Raw genomic sequence first — 19,559 nt, forward strand, 5'->3', positions numbered from 1 at the left:
TACCTGCTGCAATCAACCGATATTGGAATCAAATCAACGCCGATGCCGCCGTCTTCGACGACGATAACGACGTGGACATATCCGAGCCCGAGTTCGAATAGCAGCCAACTAATCATCACAATACCATACAATAAAATAAAATAAATCATAAGTAACATTTGTTACGTAACTGCTATCCCGAATATGTGGGTTAGTTATGCACAAAAAAAGTCATTTCCCATTTGGTTGAGATGGCTGTGCGGGAGTACAAACAGAGCGTTTTTCCATTGTAAGTATCATTAGATTTTGAAAACAGTTTTTTGCTTCGGGAAGTGCTAACATCAATCGCTTCGTTGTATAAATGCCATTAAATAACATAGAATTTTGCCTACTTTAAATTAATAAATACCATTTTTCTATTTACAGATATGGGAAACACCCTAATGTATACATTTGTGCAAATACTTACCTTTTCATGAGCATTTAATGTGGATTGGCGTGAAAACTTTTTGCCACACACATTACACTGGAACGGTTTTTCCCCAGAATGAGTACGGATGTGCCTACGGGACATTTCATAAAATAATATTTATTTTTACATAACTAATTTGTGCAAAACTACTAAAAGGTACAAAACTCACCTACGACAATTATATACATTTGTAAAGGTTTTTTGACAAAAGAAACAAACATTGGTATTGCAATTTGCCGCAATCAGATTAAAATCATTTGGCGAGTCAACGTTAATATTCGGCACATTAACAGTTGCTGTTGATGTCTTGATGGTGCCTGCCGTGCCACTGGTTATGATTGCTGTCTGATTTACCGCCGTCACCTTTGAATTTAATGTATAATTCAACTGTGCTGTTGCTTCGACCATCTGAAACAATCGAATCCAAACATTTAATTTATTCAAAAGTTTCGTGTAATGTGACGGTTTATTTCGTATTGATTTGTTACTCTTTTTATGAATTTCATGGGAATATTGAACAAATGGACAAATTATATTTTACATCGATGATTGTACACGAAGGGATTTCTCGTTTTTTATTTTTGAATTTTTTTCATTCTGAAGATTTTTTTTCCAAAGATTCAATTAAATCGGCGTCTTGCCCATAATTTATACCCAATCATTAAATATTTTATCGCTCCATCATTTCTAACATTTTTTGAATTCGTTGCTGCCTCTATTCTCTGACAAAAAAATCAATGAATTTTTAAAAGAAAATTCCAAACTCTAATCTATATCTTTTACATTACAATTTTAAATGCTGAATGTACTCTCATTTGTCGAATATACTCTACAAAGCATTAATATATTGTTATAAATATAAAACATTTTAAGAAAAGTGCTGTGATTTTCGATAGGAAGAAAGAACCTTGGCTAAAAAGAAGCTTGATTCTTTATTTATTTTTAAACACTTTATATAGACACTATCATAATTGAAAAAAAAAATGTTATAATTTTCAAATCTGCTTGAATGTTCATATTTCATATTCAAATTGATGCATTAGAAATTCAGATTTTAATTGCAAAAAAATTATGATTTGAATATTTTATATTCATTTAGAGCTTCAAAATTAGAACGAATGAAATTTTATTTGCATGCATTTATTGATTCATTTTTAATTGCTCATATGATATGGCATTTCATGAATAATTATTGACAAATTAATTTCAAGACCGTAAACCAAAGCGGAGAATAGTAGCATACTTGTTTTTCACTGACAAAAAATCGATATTTCAATTCTTAAGAACGGCACATATCGATTTTTTCCGCACATATTCTATTTGAGTGACAGCATTTAACCTTGTTTACTTGTATACGATTTTGTTGTGTTCCATTTCCCATTGTATGAATTAACTATCTAAAAAATTTGTACATATATTTACTTACATTGAATTACTATTGGCTTGGTCCCAATCAGGTATAACGCTATGCTTATATTGTATAATTGATTTTTCTCTGACGCCTAGTAAATTATGCTTGATTATAATATCAATACTTTTCGGCAATTATCAAAAAAGCTTTTGATTCATATATTATTTCCAAAGGCAACCATTACAATCAAGAACAAATTCAGTTCACCAAGTATAAAATCTTTGTGATACAACTTTCATTACACTATAATTTTACTCGGATAAACGAAAAGTATCGAATGCAGAAATGGAAAATTGAACACTTCTTGTTTCCTGAATATTATTCAAATCAAATGCCAATTGCTTAATAGTCCGTGTTGATGACCAATGCACGAACACAACGTTCTAAGAAAACTGAATCGGAGAAAATGAAGCGAATGGAAAAATTTCCATCAATCTATAATCCGTTCGTTTTTTGATATATGCTTGTCTTTATGTTTTTTATCAAGTTTTCCCTCTTGCTTGTGCTGCGCATATGCGTGCCATTGATAACACCCCCACTTACTTCATTGCATATAACAACCAGAAAAAAGCAAAACAAAGTGGACAAATGCTATAGAGAACTCGATGGTTCTTTCATCAAAAACCTCTTCATATTGATCAATGTCTAATAACAGTTTTTTTTACTTAAAATTTAAAAAAGTTAACATTTCAAGAGTAAGGATATAGAATTGCGTTTATCAGAGATCCAAACCATTCGCGATGGTAATTCATTTTGGACCGGCTTTTGATTGAAATTTGTTGTTAGATTTTTGTTCGTGTATAACAAAAATTATTAAACGACGATGATGATTAATCTGTGAATAGGCAAAAATAAAAAAATATTGCCTAAATGAAAAGAATCTACATTTAATGTGTGTTGTAAAGGATGATTCCCCTCTCTATATTTCACATTCAAACCATTGCTTGTGTTTCTCGTATTTGGCTGTCATTTTATGTTCAGTGCATTGAATTGAAGCCGACACACATACTTACATACCATTGCATTGAAAACTGACATGTTTCGATTGATTCGTAGTGTGCGTATGGCATATTTGTCAAAAATTTCTCTGCTGTCAGTGTAATATATACACGGTAGTCTATGTGTGCTTAAACGAATGTGTGTCTTCTCATTTATTCGTCGTCCATCGTTTTAGTGTTTACCATCGCAATATCGCATAGCGGCTACCAATTATCTTTTTTAAGTTTGTTCATTTAATTATAAATTCGGCAAAATTCCCGTAAGTCATTTGCTCAAGTCAAGAATTCCGTATTTTTCCTTATTTTCCATATCATTATTTAGTAAATTTTGCTTGAATTTTAGTCGAAATACAACAATCATAACCTAAATAAGAATTTCGAAAGTGATCCACATTTCATATTGAACGATTGAAAAAGAAAATGGCAAGTGTACGACTATTTCGGGCAGCAAATCTACTTACAAAAACGCAAACATCATTTTTGAGATCAAATCATACAGGTAAATATAAAAAATTGCTCGATTGATATGAAAATCTGTGTACAATTTTTTTTTCGCATTGAATATCATCACTTGAGTCCAGAGTACAGTTTAGTCACGACATACTCACACAATCACATTTAATATGTATTATGTAGCATAATGTGTATCGCACGAAAAAAAAAGAAGAAAAAATATATAGATTGCGTTAAATTATTCGACTTTGATGCAAACCTGTGCGATTGGACTTTGAACTTCAGGTTTTTTTATTTTTAATTGTGCTTGTGATTTTTCTCATGTTTTCCTTATGCCAATCGTGACGTAAGAGTCATTTTTCTTTTCAACAATCAAAATAAAGTATTTTTGACCGAAACATTGAGAAAAAAAGAGACAAACAAAATAAATTTTTATTTTTGGCGCGCGTGTGTTGATATCATTGCATTCAGGCAACAATGTATTGTCTTTGATTTGTGTACGGATAAAAAGAAAATTGTTTTTTTTTTTTTGCTCTTCACTTTTGAAGCTGTAGTCGATGTAAACAAGCGTTATTTTACATCTGAATCATCGTCGGGACAATATATCAAAACAAAAAATGTAGATGGTGTATTGGTTGCCACTTTAGATGCACCAAATGCAAAGGTTAATTCATTGGGCGCTGAGGTGCAGGCAGAATTTGTAAAAGTACTACAAGAAATTGAAACCAATCCAGCTATTACATCGGCAGTTATATGTTCAGCTAAGCCCGGATGTTTTGTAGCCGGCGCTGATATTTCGATGTTGGAGAAATGTAAGACAGCCGCTGATGCAACAAAAATCTCACATGATGGACAAATCTTGTTTGATCGCCTGGAAAAGTGTCAAAAACCAGTGGTGGCAGCTATTAATGGTGCTTGTTTAGGTGGCGGATTAGAATTGGCGTTGGCATGTCACTACCGTATTGCAACCAAAGACAAGAAAACTAGTCTTGGATTGCCTGAAGTTATGCTCGGTTTATTGCCAGGAGCTGGAGGTATGGATTAAATTAGTCGACATCAAACCTATGCGATTAGATTCTGAACTTCAGATTTTTTTATTTTTATTTGTGCTAGGTACTCAACGCTTGCCAAAATTGTCATCAGTCCCAACCGCCCTCGATTTGGCATTAACTGGAAAGTCACTGAAGGCTGATAAAGCTAAGAAATTGGGAATTGTCGACTTAGTTATTCAACCACTTGGGCCCGGTTTGAAATCAGGCGAAGAAAATACCATTGAATATTTGGAAGAAACAGCCGTTAAGGCAGCCAAAGATTTGGCCAGTGGTAAACTAAAGGTATAATTTAGTTTGATGTGTTATTATTAGGTTAAAGGTGAGAATATTGTTGCTCAAATGCAATTACTATCTCTCTCTCTCCGCTCTATCTTTGTTCATCAGGTTGATCGATCGAAAAAAGGGATTGTCGCCAAGGCGACTGAAGCAGCAATTGGTGTCGAATTTATTCGTAATTTTATTTTCAAAAAAGCCAGAGATCAAGTGATGAAATTGTCCGGCGGCTTATATCCGGCTCCATTGAAAGTGCGTTTTAGTTTAATTTGGAACATTTATTATTTATGTTAAAAGTTGATTCACAATAAATGTATTTTTATCATAGATTCTCGATGTTGTTCGCACCGGTGTTGAAAAAGGTCCCATAGCTGGCTATGAAGCCGAACGTAATGGATTCGGTGAACTTTCAGCGACACCACAATCGAAAGGTTTAATTGGGCTCTTCCGTGGTCAAACAGAATGCAAAAAGAATCGCTTTGGTAACCCCCAAAATCCAGTTAAGACTATCGGTGTTCTTGGGGCCGGTCTCATGGGAGCTGGTATTGTTCAAGGGCAATTCACTTAAAAATTGCCTTTCTATTATTAATTAATTCTTCCTTTTGTCGATTATTTTAAATTAATTCTATTATTTTCTTTTGTGATTCTCCCCTTAGGTATTGTTCAAGTTAGCATCAACAAAGGATACAAAGTTGTATTGAAAGACACAAATGATGCGGGTTTGGGTCGTGGTATTGGTCAAATTCAAAAAGGACTTGAGACTGGCGTCAAACGACGTCGCATCACGACCATTGAACGCGATCAATATTTGTCGAATCTTGAAACCACATTAAATTACGAATCATTTAAAACTGCTGATATGGTAATTGAAGCAGTTTTTGAAAACCTTGACATCAAACACAAAGTGATTCGTGAAATCGAAGCAGTTGTACCAAAACACTGTATCATTGCCACAAATACAAGTGCTATTCCAATTACAAAAATTGCCGCAGGAAGTTCACGATCAGACCAAGTCATTGGCATGCATTACTTCAGTCCGGTCGATAAAATGCAATTGCTTGAAATTATCACACATCCAAAAACTTCAAAAGAAACCATTCAATCAGCTGTTCAAGTTGGTTTAAAACAAGGAAAAGTCGTTATAACAGTAGGTGATGGACCCGGTTTTTATACAACTCGAATTCTATCCACTATGTTGTCTGAAGCAGTTCGTGTTATGCAGGAAGGCGTTGTTGATCCAAAAGAATTGGATCGTTTGAGCAAAAAATTCGGTTTCCCAGTTGGTTTGGCAACATTGGCCGATGAGGTGGGCATTGATGTAGGTTCACATATTGCCGTTGATTTGGCTAAAGCATTCGGCGAACGTTTTGCCGGTGGTGACTTGGGCGTTATGGAAGATTTGGTAAAAGCCGGTTTCTTGGGCCGCAAATCGGGCAAGGGCCTTTTTATTTATCAAGGAAGCTCAAAAAATCGTGAACTTAACCAAGAAGCTTTAGAAATTCTTAAACAAAAATATGCACTTGCTCCAAAAGGCGCTGACTCGACTGAAGACATTCAGTTGCGATTGGTTTCAAGGTATTTAAGAAAAATTATTTTTACATTCAAATATAGCTGGGGCGCACGCTTGCAGAAAAACAAGCCACAAAGCCATGATCAAAATCTACTAATGATCAATGGCAACCCCATGATAAGAACTTATTAGTTCCACATTTAACATACATAAAATTACAAATATAAATATTTCTTTGTAAAAAATAAAAAAGAGATGATAGAAAGAAATGAACGCACACATGTGTGCGCGCGCGAGCGATTGAAAAATTTTCATTGTTTTTTTTTGCAATTAGATGGTCAAAAATGATAAATATGTTTGCGAACTTTATGATAATCAAGCAACTATTTTCACAAACAGACAGATATAATAAATGACTTTGTTGCTTTTTTGCTGTTGTTACAAGATAGCATATTCAACAACAAAATTTTGCAACAAGTAATTTTTTGATCGCAAAAATGTCTTCAAAATCAGTTTGTTTGTTTTTTTTAGCCCATGCTGGAACAAACTGATGAAAAGTTTTTGGATTTCATCTACATACATATACATTTATCTGATTGATAGAATTCATCCGTGTGATATTAACATTTTATTAAATTTCATTCTAGATTTGTTAACGAAGCAGTTTTGTGTCTCGAGGAGAAAATTTTGCACAATCCATTGGAGGGTGATGTTGGTGCTGTGTTTGGTTTGGGATTTCCACCATTCACCGGAGGTCCATTCCGATGGGTTCGTATCAAGCTATAATCACTTAAAAATTACTATTCCATTACTGAAGAACGAGAGTATAAGAAATGCTATCCATTCTTTCGATAATTTTTCCATTAATTCCAATTTTCTATTTTAATTCACCATAGGTTGACCAGTATTCGGCCAGCAAGTTAGTCGACAAAATGCGTTCATATGCTGATTTATATGGTGCAGCATTCCAACCCTGTCAAACATTGGTTGATATGGCCAAAGACTCATCAAAGAAATTCTACAAACAAAATTAAATCAAATGTCGATGTTGTTTTTTCCACATTATTTTACTGTTTTTTTTTTCTTTCTCGAAACACATATATACTTTGGTGATTTGTAAAAGATCCTATGTTGCATTTTTCCATACATCTGTTATAATTGGTTTACAAATCCAAATGAAAAACACATAAAACTTAAGGCGATTTATATGCGCACTGTTTAAAATAAATGAATTTAGTTTGATATAAAAACTTATTGACTTATTTTTATTTAATTCAAATATCTTCGTCGACATGAAAACATTTGCATTTCTATGCATTCAAATGTTCTCAAACATTGACGTACAGTGAAGGACCATTTTTTCAAATGTTAAATTTGAAAATGCAATATATCGTACTATGAGTAAGTTAAACACTTTTTCTACTCATGGGATTATTACGTGGTCAGTTCCTACACATATGAACGATTTGGTTGGCCAATTATTGCGGTTTTCCATATTTCCCCGAGCAGGTATCATTCTTGTTTCAAAATATGTGTTTGTAAATCATTTTGTAATTGATGAAATAAAAATAGAAATCCAAATAAATTGGTTTATTGAGTTATTGATAATTTTGATTACAAATCGTTTAATATCTTCAAATTATTGTCACAATGTTCATGTTCAAATCTCTAAAAATTGTTTAATTTAGATTATTTTCAATGAACATATCAATGATGAACTTCCATAGATCAATGGCAGCTGGCTTACTTAACGGAAATGAATCTTCGTTCAACTTGTCAAACGATGGCATTGAGTGATGATTAGCATTTGATTTTTTTGCCACAAGAATGGAAGGGAATAACGAAAATTTCGCCTTTGCTCGAAATTCCTGCCACATCCTCAAGAAACATACTGTAGTGATTGTATTTTGAAATTAAAATTTTCATAAGTTCCACTTACTTTTCCTGTGTATAATCGTCCGTTGAAAATTTTACAAAGTTCATCATTTTTCGAAACTCCGAAATATAATAATCAACAAATAACGTGAAATTAGTTTTCAAATCATTTCGGCGAACACTTGTGAATAAAAAGAACGTCAAATCAAACGCAAACGATTCATAATAATACAATTGAAAATCGTAAATTTTCACTTTTATTGCATTAGTATCTAAAAACATAAAACGAAATTTTACATTCGCAAAGATGCGTAATGAGTTTACGACAATGAATGTAGCATCGCCATTAAATAACATCAGGCAAAATTTCACATTCATTATCGAGCATTTAAACAATCTATTTTAAAGTACCTTTTCTTATCATAATATTGTTGATCCATAAATAGTTGTGAACAACTGTCGTGTACGGTGTATCAGTGGCAATGGTTTTGTTATATTTCTCATCCTTTGCAAAGATGCTCTCAATTGCAGTACTCGCTTCCGCAGAGAGATTAAGAACCAGTTTCATCTCGCTGTAAATAAACTGAAGAAGAAAAATAAACATTTTTCTTACAACAATTAGAATATTGCTTATCAAACAGGACATACTTCATTTACTGGACTGCCGATTTCTTTCATTCTGTCAAGTGATTTCATAAACGGATCTATTTTTCTATTGTATAATGTTGGTTCCAATCGTCTCATTGCAATACACAATGCATGAAATTTTGCCAAAACCTGTTAATAATAAAAAGATTTTTATGATTCGTGAATGACTGTAAGTTTAACAAAATTCAACGTTGAATTTGGAATGCGGAATACTTTAAGGGTCGCCAATGTTTCATTTGTATTGAAGCCGATGCGCTTATCTCCATTGATGAAACTTTTAAATTTCACATTTTCAAGCAATAATATTGCATCTGAATCAGCATATTCTGCGTCTTTGAAATTAGAAATATGTATATTTTTTCTTAATTCAGATCAATCATATTATGGTTTACTAGCCCTAGGGTTTAATGAAAATCTCGATCCAAGGTATGGAATGCCTTTGGAACGCGTCTAATCTCTCTTCCCTTGGTACATTTGCAATCTCTTCAAACTGTTCCAAAGCTGGAATTATTTCCGAGTAAAAGTGAACTTCTTTTACAAATGTAACTGTTGGTTTGAAAAATTCAGCTAGAAATGGATTTGTCACTGGTGTTTTTATGACCAAGTTGCGGATGTTATTCTGTGTTTTAAAATATATATTGATTTTTTCCACTTGTGTTATCGATTATGGTAATAATTGAATCAAAGAAACTCACTTCGATAGAACCATTATCTTTGCAACCTACTTTCAAAACAACTGATCGTAATACAGCACCAAAATTATCACCGGGCTTTGTTAACGATTTCAATGTGTATTCCAAAACGGTTCTATTGAGACTATTCTCCAGAAATTCGGTAAAATTTTTGATTTGACTATCTTCCCCAGATGAAATATTGTGTTCACTATACGCTGCTAAAAGCAAATGTAAAAATGACAAAATATACAAAATGTGTAACATTTTGAATAAGATCAATAAGATCACAAAACCAAGCTTTTAATAACAGATATTACAACATACTGATGCAAACAACAATCATTCACTCCAGTTTTTATTATGTACAATATTAATTTATTTATTTGAAGATAGTTCTTAGCATACGTTAGGTAGTGTAAGAAAGTATTGATATGTATGTATAATTGATATTTTTAATTTGTTTAATCCAAACTTGACAAGGATTCTTCTGTACTTATCTATGCCCTCTTGATTATGGAAGACCAAAAGGAGGAGTCGGAGGTGTAGCACTTGGAATGATTCCGCTTGTAGAGGTTTCAGAGTTTTGTACTTGATAGAGTTGACGAAGTTCCCGTTGGTGGAGTACCATGGAGTACCATTTGGTGGTGATGGTGATCCAGAAGGTGGTTCATACGGTGGCGCTGAAGGAGCAGCGCCAGCAATAACGGCACAAATTACAATTACAGCAGCAAAAGTTGTGAAGAGCTTCATATTCCTTTTGTTTTAAATTTCACTTCGAAGTCAAGATTTACAAAGACTGATAGTTTTGCCGTGGAACGAACATCCTTTTATACTATGTCAAGCTATTGCAGCATTCGATTTTCTCAATCTGAATAAACAACAAAGATAAAAACTATTCGTTTGAAATCTTGATTCAAATCTGTATTGGGATGCAAAATTTGAAGGAAACTATGAAAACACTTTGTGAGAAGTGAGAAAAAATGTGTTTTTTTTTTACTTTTGTGTTTGTACAGGGTCCCTGTGAAAAGTGCAAAAATAAATTTTACTTGTTTCTCAAAAATGTACCACTCAAATTTTTGTATCACTTGGTTACAATTTTATAGAGCGTCTAGTGGCTTTGATGATGAAGATGATGCGCTAGATACTTCAAAAGTATCAATTGCGTATGATTTTGTGCTTTGATTTGTTCGTGGTGAGTCCTCGCATGCATCAAGTATATAGGCATTTGGAAATGTTAGTATTTGAGAGCTATGTTGTCCTTGGTCTTGTGGCTTGATTTTTGACCGAAGTGTTCGAATTTCTTTTGTAATATTTTGGATTTGCTGCTTTTGATGTTTCGAAAGTGTTTGCAATTTTTCAAAATCCTTTTCTTCGTTTTTCAAAATTTTAGCCAATGAATATTTCCTCTGTAATCTTTCGCGAAAATCAAAAACGCGTTTTTCAAAATTTATAACGTTCAGCTCTCCTTGAAGCGTAATCAAAACATTGTACTTTTCAATTTGTAGTTGCTTCAAATATATAAGTTCCTTGTTTTTGTTCTCCAGGATTTTCTACAATAACACAAAACAATAATGATAGCGGAACGCGGTATGAAATTCGTATGAAGAGAATACCTTTAATTTTCGTACATTCTTTTCTTTTTCGTTTATATCTTCATCAGTTTTTATTCGATTTGTCATCAGTCGGGTTAGTACAGCTTCTTCCATTTCGTCAAAGTCAATTTTCATGCCAAACTTCTTCAACATTTTATCATTGGCCGCACATCGCAGAAAATTTATTTCACTACTAATTTTGCTGCAATTACTCTTTATTTGATTTAGATGCGTTTGAAGTGATCTGTGGAAAGTAGAAATGTGTCGGTGAAATTTTTTCTTTGCAAATTTTTATTAAAATATTTACTTTTGTCTCTTGTGTTCGTTAAGAATTTCAGTTTCATATTCGTTTATTTGTTCGTGTATTTTTGACATATTACTCTTGTTAACCAAAACCCAGTCATCAAAGTTGATGGTGGTGGTGTCATTTGATTTTATTCGTAAATTATCCTCTGGCAACATAATTACCACATCAATATTATTCAATTGTGTTTCTTTTTCATCCTAAAATCATTTGAATCGAATGAAGGTCAAAGCAAAAAACACGCGATCTTCTTGCATATAATTATTTATAAATAACAAGCGGGGTTGGCGTATATGAGATTGGGAACTTTTTTATGCGAACGCAGCTGATCAGCGCCACCTCACCTCCATTAGTTCGAATTAGATCGAAAAACTGAATTTAATTCTGTAGCATTGAAATGAAAAAGAGAAAAAACAGCAACAATAGCACGGCCACACAGAGCTGTACATCTATGCGTGCTGATGCATACATACACATATACGCTTTCTTCATTCTTTCATTCCATTGTTATTCGTATCTCACTGGTCAACAGATCTATGTAGCCATGTTACTGTTGTTGTTTTTTTTCTCTTTTTCGATTCAATTCATTGTAACTAAATTGAGTTCAACTATGGAATCCAAGATGGCACAGATGAGGGGAATTCGCATTTTGTCTCTTCATAGGCTTAGCCGGTTGATAAATAATACCATCATTTTCTTAAGAGCATATTTATCACCCTTAAGATCTTTGTTGAAACTGATCGAATCTTTTAAAAGACACTCGATGGTTCCAACCAATGGTTTAATGATCTGTGATTGGGTTGATGACATTGGTAGAGCCGTAATCTTTTTTAAAATTTCAAGTTGTTGGTCTGCTATGGCACTATCTATACAAACGTGTGAAAATCATATAAGATGTATCTTAAATTCTTTATCTATATTTTTTAAATACCATTTATGATATTTTCTTTGAAAAGAACTTCCATTTCGATAATTTTTCCATTAGTATCAATGAGTGCATCATCTTTCATTAATTTTTTAAATTTTGACTTAGCCGTTGTTAATTCTTCTTCATTTGTTTGCAATTTATCGATGGTGAGTTCAATCGATTTAAGTAGAGCTTTATTTGGTTTTTCGAATTTGTTTAATACCAATAGTTCTTGATAAATTACAAAATAGTACAATTCCTTGAATTGAACTTTCAGAGAGATTTCAATACTTTGTTCAACGATGTTTTTGATTTTTACGTCAAAATCCTGGTAAATATTCTCAATTTGGAAAAATAATGAATTCATCGTTTTATGAAGATCTATCGTCCAAATGTCCATTCGATGTTTTTCGTTTGATTCATCGAAAGGTTTTTGTTTGGTTTTCAAGTATTTTATATTCATATATTTATCCTGCAAAAATTAAAATGTTTTAGTAAATAGTCGATTTAATCAACTTGATTATTATGCATTAACCTTGAACGATTTTCCATCAAATTGTACAATAATTTCGGAACTCTCATTGACATCAATCATATTGCAATATAGTTTTTTATAGATTTGACGAAGATTTTCAATTTTCTCAGACAGAATATCGCATTTTTTCAGTTTTTCCTCTTGTAAATTCAAAACAATCCCGTTAAAATCTTGCTTGTTTTGGGTCATTTGCTGCTTCAGTGACTTGAGCAAACGATACTTATTGACAATGGTTTGATTTGCTTGTGCTTCGAAATCTGCAGTCGCTTCTATATTTACACATTCCAAATTATCATCACTGCTTTTTGAGCAACTAATTCGTGGTTCCAGTACTTCTATCTGCTTTCGCTATTTGTAAGAAAAAGCAATTAAATATCGATGGAACGAAAATCAAAATAAATGCTTACTTGTTTTCTGTGTTCAATATCCTGAAAAATAAAAAAATAAAAGTGACATTTTTACACTTATTAGGAGTTGAAAGAATCTTGTACGGCTTAGTGCCCGGTGTGGATGGACGAAATTATCAGAGATGATAAAAAAGAAAGACTAAAATATAGGTTGATTTTACATTTCAATATTAAATTAAATTAGATTTCACAGTTTCCTGAAATAACTCTCTTCATGCCAGTCCGAGCACTTATATCACTGAACTTTCTTGTACCTGCTGCTTGCGGGCCATATATCTTTTGTACAACCGTTTTGTTTGGATGTCAACTTGATTATTATCTATTTGTTCTGCTATGGAACAAATGTATTCATTCGCTTGATGCAAACTGCTACGAGACCTATCCAATCTGACAGAATCATTTGACCCCTCTGGACGGTTCATAACTACACGATTCTCATTTGATTCACTACAACAAAGACCCAAACAAAATTACATTTAGAGAACAAAAAGGAGATGAACATTGAATATAAAACCTTGAATCGGTAGTCAGAGATCCTCTGTCATCAAATTGAATTTTAAGCGCTTGGAATTCATCATTGATTTCATATATTAAAAATGTCTCTAACATTTTACGACTTCTATTTTGGACAGGAACAAAAATCAAAAGTTTAGTGAATTTAATGAGTTACTTGCTGTGAGATCCAACAAATGGATTTCTCATACCGAAATCCCGAAATTTTAATCGGCCAGTGTTCTAAATTGTCCAAATAAATGTGCTCCATACGTTCAGCATGTTCACGAATTTTATCAATTTTCATCTGCAGTTCTTTTTGAATGACCTTAAATTTTAGTTGTGTTCTCCATTTCAAATCTTCTGTTATTCTTTTATCAATTTCAAATGCAGATGGGCTCATTTGAAATGTATCGGATAGTTCATTATTTCGATATTTGATAATTGCAAAATCATTTTTCAGTTTAGCAATAATTTCCAAAATTTCAGTTTTACGTTCTTGGTATTGAGTTTTGCGTTGATTTTCCAATTCAACGCGTTTCTGTTCTTCTAAACTCAAACAGTTAATTACACTATCTTCATCAACAATTTGATGTTCAATCATGCATCGTTGGTAAGAATAAATATTTTCAGACGATTCTATTGCTAATTTCCATTTGTAGCACAGAACAGATCCACTTGAGTTGTGAATGATTAAGTTAGAATAATCGAAGCTGAAATTCATACGAGACGATTGGATTTGAAAGTCTTGCGGTATCGAAAGCATATAAATCTGCTCAAATTGAGTTGGTTGGTGAGATAGAATACGTTCAACTGATATGTTAGCATTAGCATAGCATATTATCACATATTTGTTTTCACTAAAAAGTGATAATTTGATTTTTTTTTACTGAATAAGTTCAATTAGATGGCTGCAAAATATTCTAACTCACAAAGTTACATAATAACATATTGATCCAGACTCTTTAATGATTGTAAAAGAATCATCATAGATATTCCCGTTCGATAACAGTATCCAAACAACTTTATCACTTATTGTTGTTATCAAAATGACTTGATGTAATTTGCTGTCGGTTGTAAAATCCATCTTATTAACAGAATTGGTGTATTCTTTTAATAAATAAGAGTTTTGATCGTGTCGCATATCACTCGAAATGAATATTTTTAGAAGCTCATTGTTGTCATTTGCAACGATAAGGAATTGCTATAAGATCTCAATGATAAGAGATAACAAGTTATCAATTCAATTTGAAGAAAAAAAAAACAATTCACAATACCTTTTGAAACGATATTTGTTGCACCGTTGAATTCATCGGAATAAAGCCAATTGGATTGAGCAAAATTTCATTGACATTTTGTAAAATTGTGTAAATGAAGATTGTTTTATCATCGGATACCGAAGCCACAATATTGTTGCTCATTACAATTTGCTTAACTTCATTAGTATGTGGTTTTATATGTTGAAAAGCTCTAATGCTAGAACCTTCCCAGTTATTTTCATTTATATCAGAGCATGTGACACGAATGGAACCATCTTCAAATCCAAATAGTATCGTCTTTCCTGAATCATCAATCTAAAGTTGAAAATGACTATGTTTTAGATACGTTTAAAAAAAAGCAAATCGAACGCGGACCTACTTTTTTCGAACACCAAGCCAAAGTAGATGCGGTGATGGGGAAAAAGCGATGATGAAAGACCATTCTTCCGCTCTTATAGTTATACAAACATAAGACACCTCTAATGTCTAATGTGATGAGTTGCGTTGAAACTGGTGACATTTGCACGCATACCACATCTTTCGAGCTTGCTCGAAAAATTACTTCCAAGTTATGCGATGTAAAATCTAAATCTATGACACTTTTCCAAATGACTCCATTGCCATCATGAATGTAGTTGTTAAATTGCTTATTTCCCGAATATATTGTAAATGAAAGTAAATCGTTATTCGATTGAGACTTGATTTCATATTCATAGATGGCTTCGAATTCAATGATTTTATCATATTCTCGCATATCTTCAATAGCAACTGTATCCCAAAACCATATTCGAACGTAATTATCAAATCCAATGGTATACAAATAGCCTTTGCATAATATAATTTGTGTGATTGGTGAATTGTGTAATGGTTGGCGATTTTTTCGACATATTTCAAATTTTATTTTTCCATCTTCCCACACAAGAATGTTTCCCCATTCGCAGTTCGTCAACAAATGATTGTCGCTTGGACATACCGTCAGAATATCACAAGATTTCAATTTACGAAAATGACCGATTTTATGCAACAATTTTAAACCAGTAAATGTTTGTACAATATCCCAAAAATGCACATATTTCGCTCCACCAGTATACAGAAATCGATCATTTCCCATTGAAAATTTTAAATCAAAATTGTTTCTTATTTCGGAGTTTTCGAATTTTAGCAGTATAGTTGCTTGCATCCAATTCCAAATTGTGACTCCAACTTCACATTGTGATGCTAATAGCTCACCCGTTCTCGAATAACTCAAGTGAGTCCATTCTGTAGTATTTGCTGTACATGTATTGACGGTCTCCATGCTTGGATATGAACGAATGGAAATCTTTGATTGTCGACCATTTTCAGCTATTGCCAAATGACTATTGTTTATATTCATCTACGTACAAAAAAGAAACATGTGTTTTTGTTGAAAATCGTTTTTTAGTGCAATAATTTAACCTAACTGTTATAGCTCCAATTAATCCATCGGTACATTTCATTGAAGTTAATATTTTTGTATTTATTTTGAAGAAATAGAGATATTGACCGGATTTAAATGCCAATGTTTCTGCGTCCATCAACAACAAATCCTCTACACCACGGCAATCGGAACCGATGAAATTCCTGTGTAGACAAATGTCCATATTTGGTTCATTCTCTAATTTTAATTAGTTAAAGTACTCACTCAAATGAAAGTATTCTCTCTAATTCGACATTTGATGAAGTCATCTTGTTGTAGAATAATATTTTATTTTGGTAACTAACTCTATTTAACTTTTGAAGGAATAAATAAATACATTGGTGCCATAGTAACGAGGTCCATTATGTTAAATATAAGGACAATTATTAACTGAATAGCACGCAACTTTGGTTGGAAACATGTAAAAAGTATCAATCTAAACTCAAATATTATCATTTCATTTGTTAAGATTTTCCATGGAAGTATGCATACATTTTTTACATAGTGATCACCAGAGGTGATATTTTAATGCGTTTCGAAATCATTTTTTACAGACCTTAGCTCATCTACAAGTCTTTGGCCGTGGGACCGTTTTACAAAATTAGTGAATTGTACAATATTGTCAAATTAGATTATTATTATGAGGTTTATTATTTACATATTTCCCTTTATTAAGGAAAAATTATTAATTATTTAATTATTTATTATTATTTACATATTTCCTATTGTTGGTTTTACTTTTTGAATTCTGTTTGAATGTCTTGGATCGAAAGATATACCTATGCATCTGATAATTAAATGAAAGTATACAAGTAGATGAATACCGATTTTCACAGTTTTACATTTTTGTTGAAGTTAAATTTTTTCTACCAAGAAAAATAATTCCATTATATAGTTTCCAATATATACATTTTAATGCTGTCGTTGAAACGTTTAGCTGCATTTTCTCAATTCGCCTGAAAAAATGTTTTTTATGCCGTCGTTGTTATGCAGCTGTTTTGACAGTTTCAGCGTTCGCCCAGACTCACACATATGTAAATCTCAATCACAATAACTTATCTGTATATGGTGACATATAGAGAGCGAAGGTTAACGATAGCATACAGCGTGCTGTATTTCCTCGCACACTCACACAACCGTAGCCAATATGCACACACGAACAAAGTGAGCAGTACGTCTGGCTGTCACTTTGTCAAGCCTCATATGAAAATAATAATAAGTGTACAACGGAATTTGTACAGCTTCCAGATTAGTTTGGTCGACTAAAACGTTGATTTTTTTGTTTAATCTGCTCATAATTTGAATAAGGTGTGAATTTACAAAAAACGTGAAAAGTGAGAAAAAAACGAATAAACGAACGAAAATAAAAACAATTCAATGTTGCTACGCAAATTGTAATCAAAACGACGTTGATATGGCAGCAACACGATTACCTGAACAAAAAATTATTCTTTGCGGTGAATATGGAGCTGGTAAAAGTTCAATATTCCGTCGATATACAAATGATACATTTGTGACGAGTACAGACCGAAGTTCGACACTTGGACTGGACCATTTTTCGAAAAGTTTCACAGCCAACCAGCGTGAAATTAAGGTAATGAATTTGACTTTTTTTTTTCGTTGAACGTAATAGATAACGTGTACTACATTTTTAAGAAAGAAAAGATAAGACAACTAATTTTTTATTGAATTCTATTTCAGTTGGCACTTTGGGATACTGGAGGAATGGAGCGTGTGGCCAGTGTTACGTCAAGTTACTACAAATTTGCTGAGGTATCACAATATTTTTAAATGATTGAATTTTTCAAATGATATATATATATATTTCAGAGTGTTTCGAACAAATGAAAGTTACCATTTCTTTTTTTATATACAGGGTGCTATACTAATTTTCGCATTGGACAATGCATCATCATTTCATGCTTTATCACAACATCTATTAGACATAGTCACATATGCTGAAAATGCCAAAATCTTTTTATGTGGGAATAAATCCGATATGGTTGGTAAAGAGCCACAGGTAGAGAAAAACTGTTTACATTCAAATAGTGCGAATACATAGTAGGCGCACGTTTTTACAAACCACAAACCCATGATCAAAGTCAACCAATGGTCATGGAGCCCTATGATGAGAACTTATAACTTATAAGTATTCCACTTACATTTTGTTGGGGTGAATACAAAGCATGTATTCTTTGTTTAGAGATTTTATTAAAATCTGAAAACTAGGGGCAGACCAGTACTAGAATAATAATTTTAGTCTAAAGTAATTCTACGTTGTAAGCAGTAATCCTCACTAATCCACAGTAATACACACTTGTGTAAATTCTAACAGCAGTGCAATGACGTTTCATGTGTACGTTAGGGTGGTCCAAAAACCAAAAGTGTTTAGTATCATCGATTTCGGCCCGGATTCATATATTTCGAGGGAAAATAATATGTTCTGCATTTAAGGATTTTTATTATTTTCACGTTCAATAGTGCCGAGCCGATTTTCTATTTTTCCTGTGCACAGTGTATTTTACCAAACGTAGTGTATTTTGAACACTTTTTTAATTCACAAAACAATATCCCCTGGGGGTTTTTTGGTACGGGGAATCCGAATCTGGCGATGGTTTTGTGATTTGAGGTCATTTGAAGTCATTTTATGTGTCAAAAATGAATTTTTTGCCAAAAATGACCACATTTTGGAACAAAATTGAAATTTTGACTTATCAAATGACTTCAAATCGTAAAACTAAGGTTATTTTTGGAATCAGCGTGCAAAAATACATAAAAAAAAGGGTTTTGATTTTTTTTTTCAAATTCCGTGTGTGAATTTTTATTGTAGTCCCTTTATGACAAAAATTTCATTTTGCGAAGGATCGCGATCCAATTGGATCTGTAGGTCTATTTCATTGACTCGAAATACAAAATAACGTAAAAATAAGACATTTCCACTTAATTTTCAACGAGCAATCCGATAGAGGAGTTTTCAAAGTGATCTGAAATTATTTGAAGGTCGAAAAATGGGTCGGTATCAAGGCATGTTTTCAACTCGTCATATTTTGAATGACCGGTATAAATGATCCTAATCAATCTAGTAATCAATGCATATGGCTTCTGTTCGCTGCCAAATCATGAAATACCCTAAAAACAATTAATTTGGAGGCTCAATAATGCATATTAGTCGAAGTACAGCGCCCATTCAAAGTCGAGCGTTATCACCTATGCTTAAAGTGTCATTTTAACGTTCGACTTTGAATGGGCGCTGTACTTCGACTAATATGCATTATTGAGC

At 32.7% G+C, this 19,559-nt stretch overlaps 5 protein-coding genes and 1 long non-coding RNA gene across 8 annotated transcripts in view; 3 read left to right on the top strand and 3 right to left on the bottom strand.

The window, feature by feature from the left end:
- The window catches only part of LOC116336883 (zinc finger protein 91-like), a 9,226-nt gene extending 6,916 nt beyond the window's left edge, over positions 1-2,310 (bottom strand). The window contains exons 1-3 of the mRNA XM_031761077.1: positions 1,878-2,310; positions 621-859; positions 449-542 (exon numbers count right to left, since the gene is read on the bottom strand). Coding sequence (XP_031616937.1) covers positions 449-542; positions 621-859 — 333 coding nt within the window. The 5' untranslated portion in view covers positions 1,878-2,310. The remainder of the gene's footprint in view (positions 1-448; positions 543-620; positions 860-1,877) is intronic.
- LOC116336884 lies at positions 7-1,005 on the top strand. Its single transcript, XR_004200756.1, has 2 exons — positions 7-268; positions 406-1,005. It is a non-coding gene; the product is annotated as an uncharacterized LOC116336884 (long non-coding RNA).
- Positions 2,311-2,962: 652 nt separating the features above from the next.
- LOC116336882 (trifunctional enzyme subunit alpha, mitochondrial) lies at positions 2,963-7,210 on the top strand. The gene is made up of 9 exons (XM_031761076.1): positions 2,963-3,120; positions 3,204-3,359; positions 3,862-4,347; positions 4,427-4,647; positions 4,750-4,890; positions 4,967-5,180; positions 5,295-6,213; positions 6,796-6,916; positions 7,045-7,210. The coding sequence occupies exons 2-9, from the start codon at positions 3,281-3,283 to the stop codon at positions 7,180-7,182; spliced, it is 2,319 nt and encodes a 772-aa protein (XP_031616936.1). The 5' UTR covers positions 2,963-3,120; positions 3,204-3,280; the 3' UTR covers positions 7,183-7,210.
- A 1,210-nt stretch (positions 7,211-8,420) lies between these two features.
- On the bottom strand, positions 8,421-9,617 carry LOC116337236. Its single transcript, XM_031761633.1, has 5 exons — positions 9,367-9,617; positions 9,109-9,290; positions 8,885-9,032; positions 8,672-8,800; positions 8,421-8,606 (listed from the first exon to the last, which is right to left on the bottom strand). The coding sequence occupies exons 1-5, from the start codon at positions 9,607-9,609 to the stop codon at positions 8,421-8,423; spliced, it is 888 nt and encodes a 295-aa protein (XP_031617493.1). The 5' UTR covers positions 9,610-9,617.
- Positions 9,618-9,721: 104 nt separating this feature from the next.
- LOC116336928 lies at positions 9,722-16,930 on the bottom strand. Of its 3 annotated transcripts, XM_031761153.1 has the most exons (16): positions 16,505-16,930; positions 16,284-16,443; positions 15,221-16,216; positions 14,860-15,156; positions 14,515-14,786; positions 13,795-14,442; positions 13,605-13,709; positions 13,345-13,537; positions 13,091-13,111; positions 12,684-13,031; positions 12,173-12,620; positions 11,929-12,107; positions 11,245-11,441; positions 10,959-11,181; positions 10,439-10,895; positions 9,722-10,363 (listed from the first exon to the last, which is right to left on the bottom strand). In XM_031761153.1, the coding sequence occupies exons 1-15, from the start codon at positions 16,546-16,548 to the stop codon at positions 10,443-10,445; spliced, it is 4,584 nt and encodes a 1,527-aa protein (XP_031617013.1). In that variant the 5' UTR covers positions 16,549-16,930; the 3' UTR covers positions 9,722-10,363; positions 10,439-10,442. The 3 variants fall into 3 exon arrangements, with proteins under 3 accessions (XP_031617013.1, XP_031617012.1, XP_031617014.1); XM_031761152.1 differs by having other exon boundaries at positions 9,722-10,895; XM_031761154.1 differs by lacking the exons at positions 9,722-10,363; positions 10,439-10,895; positions 10,959-11,181 and having other exon boundaries at positions 11,342-11,441; positions 11,958-12,107.
- Positions 16,931-17,417: 487 nt separating this feature from the next.
- The window catches only part of LOC116336980 (ras-related protein Rab-18A), a 7,902-nt gene continuing 5,760 nt past the window's right edge, over positions 17,418-19,559 (top strand). The window contains exons 1-3 of the mRNA XM_031761234.1: positions 17,418-17,873; positions 17,981-18,052; positions 18,156-18,299. Coding sequence (XP_031617094.1) covers positions 17,694-17,873; positions 17,981-18,052; positions 18,156-18,299 — 396 coding nt within the window. The 5' untranslated portion in view covers positions 17,418-17,693. The remainder of the gene's footprint in view (positions 17,874-17,980; positions 18,053-18,155; positions 18,300-19,559) is intronic.

The sequence above is a fragment of the Contarinia nasturtii genome, unplaced genomic scaffold (genome assembly GCF_009176525.2).
Source record: "Contarinia nasturtii isolate CC-2019 unplaced genomic scaffold, AAFC_CNas_1.1 Cnas_scaffold_220, whole genome shotgun sequence".
Lineage (NCBI taxonomy): Eukaryota > Metazoa > Arthropoda > Insecta > Diptera > Cecidomyiidae > Contarinia > Contarinia nasturtii.

Bases quoted from the DNA above. Each gene is read 5' to 3' on its own strand.
- LOC116336882 (XM_031761076.1), top strand. From the start codon at position 3,281: ATGGCAAGTGTACGACTATTTCGGGCAGCAAATCTACTTACAAAAACG. The intron at 4,648-4,749 runs GTATAATTTAGT...TTTGTTCATCAG, and splicing joins TGGCCAGTGGTAAACTAAAG to GTTGATCGATCGAAAAAAGG. The intron at 6,214-6,795 runs GTATTTAAGAAA...ATTTCATTCTAG, and splicing joins CAGTTGCGATTGGTTTCAAG to ATTTGTTAACGAAGCAGTTT.
- LOC116337236 (XM_031761633.1), bottom strand. From the start codon at position 9,609: ATGTTACACATTTTGTATATTTTGTCATTTTTACATTTGCTTTTAGCA. The intron at 9,033-9,108 runs GCATTCCATACC...ATCTGAATTAAG, and splicing joins AGATTAGACGCGTTCCAAAG to AAAAAATATACATATTTCTA. The intron at 8,607-8,671 runs GTATGTCCTGTT...TTTCTTCTTCAG, and splicing joins TCGGCAGTCCAGTAAATGAA to TTTATTTACAGCGAGATGAA.
- LOC116336928 (XM_031761153.1), bottom strand. From the start codon at position 16,548: ATGACTTCATCAAATGTCGAATTAGAGAGAATACTTTCATTTGA. The intron at 13,538-13,604 runs GTTTTATATTCA...TCTTTGTTGTAG, and splicing joins TCTCTGACTACCGATTCAAG to TGAATCAAATGAGAATCGTG. The intron at 12,108-12,172 runs GTATTTAAAAAA...ACGTTTGTATAG, and splicing joins CAAAGAAAATATCATAAATG to ATAGTGCCATAGCAGACCAA.